An 8,467-nucleotide genomic window follows, 5' to 3' on the forward strand; every position below is an offset into this window, starting at 1 on the left:
ATGAAGGCACAAGCCAGACCCTGCAGGCCCTGAGAGGCCATGTTAAGGGATCTAAACTTCATTCTGTTGGCAATAAGGAACCATCAAGGACTGTAAACAAGGAAGAGAGATGATTCATACAGCACTAGTCAGTTGTTGGCCCCAAGAGTATACTGACTCAGAACTGAACTGTTTTCAGGGACCCATACCCCCGAGGATGCAGAGACACAGACCTAAGGGAATTAGTAAGGAAGGTGGAAGACAGCTGAAGGCTTATAGCTTACTAGCAAATGACCTATAGAGCAATCTTTTTTTTTTTTTTTTTTTTTTTTTGCTTTTTGCTTTAAAACAACTAAACAAAACTAGAAAATAAAAATTTTATTTTCCCTTTATTTCTAACCATTCTTTGCAGTCAAATTTTAAAATTGTCGTTTCCATGTATCTAGATGGCAGTATTCATGGCATGGCTGCTCTGTGAAATAAATTGTTCTTCAGTGACCCCTCTGGAAGGCAAATGTCATCGTAAAAGGGGGAGAAATTTAATTAAATGGGTAATATCATCAGACCTATTGTTTAGTTGCATAGCAACGTGACAGCGTACTTTGGTAATATCAATTCCTTCCTCAATACTATTTGCCAAGTTTTACGGTGTTCTATCGCACTGAGGACTGTAATGTGTGTGATAAGCTATCCAAATCCCCTTCAGGAATACAAAAGCCCTTATTCCAGCTCTTAGGAGTGCCCCAGCAGACAGCCCTCATCTCTCAGCTCCTTTGGGGGTTATACAGCTTAAGGGAGTCACTTCCCTCCCTGGAAGCCATGCTCCCTCACTCCTGGCCATACCCAAGAACAGTGATGCAGGCTTGAAAGGACTCAGCCCTCTCTCACCAGCCCCCAACCGTTCTGAAGGGCTTCCTGTCCTGGTGGTCATTCCCTGCAGGGTTGTTATGGGAGGCTTCTACTGGATCTGCACCCCAGCTCAACTTCTCTGTTGACCCATCCTTCCCTCCCTCCCACAGATGTTGATCCCTTGAGTACTCCCTAATAAAGCCCTGAAAAGGAGGTATGATCTCAGTCCTCTTCAGTCCACACTGACAACAAATAGGCTGAAGAACAAGACCTGAAGGTATTCTGCAGGTGTTTTACTATCTGCAGGCACTAAAGGATGAGAAATAAAACATGAGGGACTAGCTATGGGTATGTGTGTGATGCAAGTTCCTGTTTGGTAACAGTGAAAACTTGAAAGATGACTTCATCTGCTGCTTATTCTCTTTGCTTTCTTCATCCTCTGTCCCTCCATCCTTCCATCTCCATTCTTTCTCCCTCTTGCCACCCCATCGGCCACCCATACACAAGCCCAACATGATCTGAGAAGCAAGGTATCTTCATCCATTCAGGCTGCTATAACAAAAGGGGTGCCTGGGTGGCTCAGTTGGTTAAGCGTCCAACTTTGGCTCTGATCATGATCTCACGGTTCGTAAGTTCAAGCCCTGCATCAGGCTCTGCACTGATGGTGCAGATCCTGCTTGGGATTCTCTCTCTCTCCCTCTCTCTCTGCCCCTTCAGCATTCTCTCATTCTCTTTCAAAATAAATTTAAAAAACTGTTAAAAAAAAAAAAAAAGTACTACAGGCTGGAGAGCTTACACAACATAACAGAAATGTTCTTCTCGCAGCTCTGGAGGCTGGAAGTCTGTGATCAGGGTGCCAGTAAGTTTGAGCGAGGGGACTTTTCCTAGCTGCACACTTTTCATTGTATTCTCACATGGCAGGAAGGGCAAAGGAGCTCTCCTGGGACATCTTTTATAAGGGCATTAATCTCCATGAGAGCTCCGCCCTCATGAATTAATCATCTCTTAAAGGCCCCACCTCCTAATGCCACCACATTGGGCATTAGGATTTTATTATGGGAATTTGGGGGGCACAACAACATTCAGACCGTAGCACATGGCCAAACTCCTGTGATCTAAACGCATTCTCTTACTGACTAGCACCTCTTCATCCCCTTTATCACAGAACTTCACCACTGAAGCCATTCTTCTGGATAATTCAACAGTCAGAATCATGAAGTTCCTAGATACACACATGTTATAAGGGAAAGGAGGGTCTGAAACTTTGCATATTATTCCTACGTCTTTGGTTATTTGCAAGGATGCTTCTTTTTTCCTTTTTCTTTTTTTTTTTTTCTCTGGTTTACTCAGGAAAATGTCACTACAAAGTGAAGCAAACCTGGCTGAGAGTCTCAAGATGGCAGACAGGACAGGTAAGTTTTGGTGGGACTGGCAGGCACTTGGACATCAGCCAGAAGGTACAGGCTTTCTGGAGGTAACCTCCATTCCAGAAATATGTGGTGTTGTAGAAAGAAATATCAACCAAAGGAAGGGGACTATTCAAACTGTGAGTACCTCAGAAAACTACTCTGAGTCCTCCTCAATCTCACCCCCTGGCTGGGTTACCAAAACCCTCTCAGTTGTCAGATCTAATAGACACTCTTCATACGTTGTCTGATGCAACTTTTGAGTGAAATTTTAAGTGTTTATTTATTTATTTGAGGAGAGAGAGAGAAAGAGAGAGAGTACAAGTAGGGGAGGGCAGAGAGAGAGAAGGAGAGAGAGAACCCCCAACAGGCTCCCTGCTGTCAGGGCAGAGCCTGACACAGGGCTGGAACTCAGGAACTGTGAGATCACTACCTGAGCTGAAATCAAGAGTCGGAGGCTTAACCAACTGAGCCACCCAGGTGCCCCTGAGTGAAATTTCATACTGTGGACCAGCCCTTCCTTTTAGAAACCCCTCATTCCTTGGCCTCTGGTGCTTACTTCTTTACTGGATTCCTTCTGCCTCACTCTAGCTCCTTCTCAGGTTCCACTGGCTTCTTCTCTGGACTCCATCACGTCTTTGTTTTTCTCATTTTACATGCTTCTGGATGAAAAGTGATGGGGTCCTCAATAGCTCCAGCAGCAGTGGGGATAAAGAGGACATACAACGTGAAGGCTGATTGGAGGAGGTTTCCAACTCACTCAAGTCAAACATCAGGAGAGGAAGCAGCCCCTGAGCTCCCTTCCTCCCCAGCCAGCCCACCCTTGCATCAGAGCCAGAAGTCCCATAGTTCTGCCGGAATATCTTTTCCAGCCCTTTACCTTATCCCACGGTCATGTAGTGGTGGATTTATTTGCCTTTCCCCCTAGACCGTGAGGTCCTTGGTACCTCCAGAGTCTGACACATTGCAGTCATCCCGTTACTGAGTAAAGGAATGAGGTACTTAAAATATGTACAAATAAAAATGTAGCACAAGTTGCCATATATACTTAAAATGAGCTTCCCTAAGATGCTCAAATGCTGGGCGTGGTATCAAAGTTCAAATTTCTCACGGACCATAGAGCAAGTGAAAACACCATTCTTCAACTTATTTGTAATTCTTCTTTACTCATAGTCATTAATGCACAGTTTAGCTCAAAATTGTTTCTGCTTATGTGAGTTCCAACTCTCAAGCAAAGCCTGAAGGCTAATGTCATTATCTCTTGTAGATTTTCATATCAATTATACTACCTACTACAGTTACTGCTCAGTAAATAGTAAGTTGATAAATGGATTTATTACTCCTAAACTTGGACCAGCAGCTCCAGCCAGGCAGGTAGGCTCTTTTATATTTCCTGAACTGCCCCATCCCTCTTCTGTCCACATCCCACCATGCAGCCAGTCCACTCAAGCCTCCTTTCTCTTCCTATAATCACCAAAACCCACAGAACCCCAAACTCCCAAAATAGATTTGTACTTATTCATACCTGTATGTCTCTCAATGTCACCCAAATGATCATGCATTACAAATGCCATATGACTTCAGCAAAACTCTAAGTACCTGGAGGGCAGGGAATGTGTATTTTCATCTTTATATCATTCCTTCTATAATTTCTTTCACAGTTCTTTACAAGGAAGACTTTTAAGAGGTGTAAAACTAACTGGTATAAGTTCAATTTTAAATACTCTGTCAGAAAAATACCTCAAATTTTAATCAACCAACCATTATTCATCCGGATCTAAAACCTGAACCTTGGAGCACCTGGGTGGCTCAGTCAGTTAAGATCCCAGCTCTTGGTTTCAGCTCAGGTCATGACCTCACAGTTTGTGAGATTGAGCCCCGCGTCTGGCTGTGTGCTGACAGCATGGAGCCTGCTTGGGATTCTCCCTCTCTCCCTCTCTGTCAAAGTAAATAAATAAATTTTAAAACCTGAACCTAGGTTCTCTAGGCTCTGAAGTAAGGAAATGTTTCAGTTCCTGGGACCACAGGTGGGGCTGCCTATACCTGGCTCCTATTAGTTTTGGTGTGTGTGTGTGTGTGTGTGTGTGTGTGTGTGTGTGTGTGTGTGTGTGTTTTAAATTACTTTAGGTGTTTAGTTGCAAGTCATTTTTTCAGGCTTATGACATATTTCCCCAATTATGAATGTAATTCATACTATCAATTGATTTTCCTTGAATGGACAATCATAGACCCCTTGTCGAAGTTGTTACATTTTTACCTAAAAATTCTAAGCTGGTAGCCTGTGTGTTGGAACTACTAGGTATAAATGGTAATAAGTAAACAACTGTTTAAAAGGAAATCCATTTAAATCACCCCTCTCTCCTCCCCGCATCAAGAAAGCTGCTAGCCAGTAAAAGAAGTCAAAATCCCTAAAAATGAGAGAGGAGAGGGAAACAAGAATTCATCCTGCCAAGCTCAATGTAGCATGACAAATCTTTTCCTACAATCTGGCTTCTCTCTCTCCAACTGTCTAAAACACAACACTGCAGACAGAGGCCACCCCCAGGCCCAAAGTGTCATTGTCACTGCTGGGAAACAGGTTTTTTTCTGTCAGGTCTGAGCACAAATCCGCAGCAACCGATGGCCAAAGTCTCCGCAGAGGAGCATTTTCTAGACAGGCTTGTTACATTTCACTTACAGGCCCAAACCAGGAAGTGCGGTTTAAGATGAGCCAAAGACAAAAAACACTTCAGCCTCGGTAACAAAACCCAGCCAGGATCCAGAAAGCCTATAGAGGTTTAAATTGGGGACTATTTGGTTCGGATTGGAACTTCGGGCTTCCTACCCTTAAACGTTTCTAAACTTTCAAATCGCGCCCCCCTGCCCAAAAAAGCCACCAAAGAGAGACGACATAAAACATGCACAGGAGCGCGCACACAACCTACACAAACACACACATCTACACAAACACACGCACAGACCAATTTGTTTTTGTGATCCGCTTCCTTGTCTAGGCGGTCCAGGATTTAAGTCGGTAAATTCTTCTCCAAACTAAACCAGGGCAGATAGCAGAAAAGGGGTCTAATTCTGGAGATTTTTAAGAAGGGTCGAGGCGTAGACTGGCCACGCCCGGGTCTCGCTCTCCCGTTGCACAACTGCAAGCTAAGTCTGGGCAAGTCCAAGGAGGAACCCTGAGACCTCCAGCCCCTCCTTCCCGCAACCCACGGGAGCAGCAAAGTCCTGGGAGGAGGGGAGGATCCCTGGATGAGGCTAACGGGGCCGAGGGTGTTAAATTTCAGCCCCGGAGCCTTGTACAGCTAAAGCGGGGGCCGCCGCCAGCTGCGGGCAGGAAGGGGAGGACCCAGCCGTGCGAGGGGGAGCCCCCGCTCGGGCTCAGGGCTGGGTCGGAAAAGCTGCCTCACGGGCGCGCCCGCCGGCCCTCTGCTCCGTTCCTCCCTCCCAGAGCTCCCCGCCTGGCCCTCCCTTCTAGTCTCCGCTGCGCCCTCGCGAAGGCAGCGTTTGCAGCGGCCTTGCTATGTCTCAGCCGGGCCAGAAGCCCGCGGCCTCCCCGCGGCCCCGGCGCGCTGCAGCGGCCCGCCAAACCCAGGAGGTGAGTGGCGCTCCTGCGGGAACCACAGGGTTGGGCGCTGGGAGACCAGGGCCCATAGCCGCGGGACACCTCTTCTGGGCGTAACCTGTCTGGCGTCCAGCACCGTGCGCCCCCTCCCAGGCCGGAATAGGGCGCGGGGCTCAGTGCCCGCCTCTGGGCAGGTGGCTGGTGGTGGCAGGTTATTCCCGGACTGGGGCCAAGTGCACTGGGCGTGGCACGAACTCAACAGGGGCTGGCCCGCGCCGGGAAAAGTTGGATGGTAAGAGGTGGGTGAAATGAGGATAGGGATGAAAGGAGGAAAAAGTTCACTCGGGACCCCTAGAGTGGGTGGGGTGGTTTAACTGGACCGCGGGATCCTCTTTTCCGTCTAAAGCCCAGGCTGCAGGGCGTGGCTGCCTGGAGAAATAACACATCTTCCCTAACCAGCCTCGAGCCAAATCGGGCGGGGCGGGGCCAGCCGGCCGGGGCGGGGCCTGCATCGGGCACCGCCCCGTTGCCCTCCCCCCTGACAGCTGCGGGGCTCGCCGAGCTCAGAGCGCGTCCGCTCCAAGCAGGCGAAGTGAGAACCCTCCACCTTCTGTACCGCACACCGCGTCTCCGCCGGGCCCTCCGCCGCACGGCTCTGAGCAAACCGGTTATCGCCATGGCGTTCGCAAGCTGGTGGTACAAGACGGTAAATAGGAGCGATCGTGCCTGGGCAGGAACGGGAAGGGACTGTGTTTGCTTTGCCTTTCCGGGATTGCGGACGAAGTATTGTTGGGGAAGGGGTGGGGACCAGGTGGGACCTCCTCTCAGAACTTAGGTTAGGCTCCGGGAGAGGCCGAGACTCACCCTACTGTGGTATGCGCGAGCGCGTCGGGGCGTGCGAATGGATGTGAGCAGTTGCGCGAGGCTCAACTCGGCTCACAAGCTGAATGGGACAGGAATTCTTGCTGCAAGAATTTCTCCCCTGGATGCGGATTCCTGGATGAACTCAGCTCTCAAGAGCTTAGATCTAGTGTTTCTAACCTGTAAGCAAAGCTCAAAACTTTTAGAGAAACGTTCTTGGACATACATTTTCCAACACAAAGGAGGAGAGGCAGCCAGGATGGGGTCAAGGAGAAAACCCCCAACTCCAAGAAGCAAAAGCAACGGAGATCAAGGCCCTTGTGGAGAATGACACAGAGAGAGCGATAGGTGTTCTGTACTTTATTCCCAAAAAAGTACACAAAAGTTGTGTTGATAGGTGAGAATCGAAATATTTATATCCCATTAATTTATGTGAAAATTTGAAAAATTTAGTACACCTCTCAGCATGTGGTATTATTAGGAAAAGCAAGGTTGTAATCAGACACACTTTAGAGAGAAACCTTATATTGGAATCAGTAAACTGTCACTGATCAGCCAAATGGCCATTCATTGAGCATTTATATGCCAACCCCAGTACTGGCCTCCAAGTACACAGCAGAGAATAAGACAGTAGTTCTGTTTCTGGAAGACCAACAAGTCAACCTTTCTGAACCTCTTTCCACATCTATAAAATAAGGGCTGTAATAGGCACCAAATAAGGGTTGGTGAGGACTAATTAGATTCATGGATCAAAGTACCAGACACATTTACTTTTAATGGTAGGGAATTACAGTTTCCCTGAAGATATTTCATTGTAAATGTTTCCCATTACATTTTCTGGGCTCTTAAAATGTAACATTTATGTGCTGAAGCAAAAGTTTATTTTGAGTCATTGTTGGCCTAAGTTGGAAGGTGAGAGGTGGGTGAAATGAGGATAAGGATGAAAGGGGGAAAATGTTCACTCGGGACCCCTAGAATGGGTGGGGTGGTATAACTGGACTGCAGGATCCTCTCTTCTATCATGGTCCTAAGGTTCTTACCAAAATGCACGTGTATTATCTGCAAATATGGATGGCAGTATTCCAGAGTTAACATCAGACTTTTCTTTCCAAATTAATGGTTCTCTAAAAGAAATTATGCTGGAATATTTGACATAGTGTAAGTCAGTACTTTTAACCCTGTTATGTTTAGACATAGTCTGACATTTTGCTAAAATCTCTTATAATCCAATTTTGGAACTACTATACATTTTTTTTTTTGTCTCTTAGAATAAGCAAACTGTCTGTGATCAGCTTTGATTCTTACCAAAGCAGTGTGCCATCTAATAGAAATGTTGTGTGAGCCACATATGTAATTTAAAAATTTCCAAGTAACTACATTAGCAAAAGCAAAAACAGGTGAAATTAATGCTAATAATATACTTTATTTAACCCACTGTGTTGCAAACATTATTTCAACATATAATCAATGTACAAATCATTGAGATATTTTAGATCTTCTTTTTTATATTAATTCTTCAAAATCTAGGGTGCATTTTATACTTATAGCACATCTCAATTCATACTTGCTACTTTTTCAGGTAGTCAATAGGCATGAGTGGCTAAGGGCTACCGTATTGGACTATATAGCTGTACACATGGCTTCCTAACCAATTTTGTCTGATGGTTACAAAGGGAGTGATCAGAGACCATTTTGAGAATTAAAGAAAAGCTATAGACCATTTTCCCTCAGCAAAATACACACACAAATACACAAAAGCTTACCATAAATCCCCTAAAGGTCCATAGAGCCAATTTATAATGTATGTATATATTTC

General features: G+C 46.1%; 1 protein-coding gene and 2 long non-coding RNA genes across 5 annotated transcripts in view; 2 read left to right on the top strand and 1 right to left on the bottom strand.

The window, feature by feature from the left end:
• The window catches only part of LOC122223108, a 104,746-nt gene extending 102,511 nt beyond the window's left edge, over nucleotides 1-2,235 (top strand). Inside the window, exon 3 of the long non-coding RNA XR_006204050.1 lies at nucleotides 2,179-2,235. This is a non-coding gene — a long non-coding RNA (uncharacterized LOC122223108). The remainder of the gene's footprint in view (nucleotides 1-2,178) is intronic.
• Nucleotides 1-5,403, bottom strand: part of LOC122223112 — a 45,092-nt gene extending 39,689 nt beyond the window's left edge. The window contains exon 1 of the long non-coding RNA XR_006204052.1: nucleotides 5,195-5,403. This is a non-coding gene — a long non-coding RNA (uncharacterized LOC122223112). The remainder of the gene's footprint in view (nucleotides 1-5,194) is intronic.
• Nucleotides 5,404-5,662: 259 nt separating this feature from the next.
• Nucleotides 5,663-8,467, top strand: part of CAST (calpastatin) — a 107,951-nt gene continuing 105,146 nt past the window's right edge. For 2 of the 3 annotated variants that reach the window (XM_042944185.1, XM_042944218.1), the window contains exon 1: nucleotides 5,663-5,823. In XM_042944185.1, the coding sequence (XP_042800119.1) occupies nucleotides 5,749-5,823 (75 nt within the window). In that variant the 5' untranslated portion in view covers nucleotides 5,663-5,748. Of the gene's footprint in view, nucleotides 5,824-6,358; nucleotides 6,497-8,467 lie in introns of those variants that run through there. The other variant, XM_042944193.1, reaches the window with a different exon arrangement.

Source organism: Panthera leo, chromosome A1 (assembly GCF_018350215.1).
Source record: "Panthera leo isolate Ple1 chromosome A1, P.leo_Ple1_pat1.1, whole genome shotgun sequence".
Lineage (NCBI taxonomy): Eukaryota > Metazoa > Chordata > Mammalia > Carnivora > Felidae > Panthera > Panthera leo.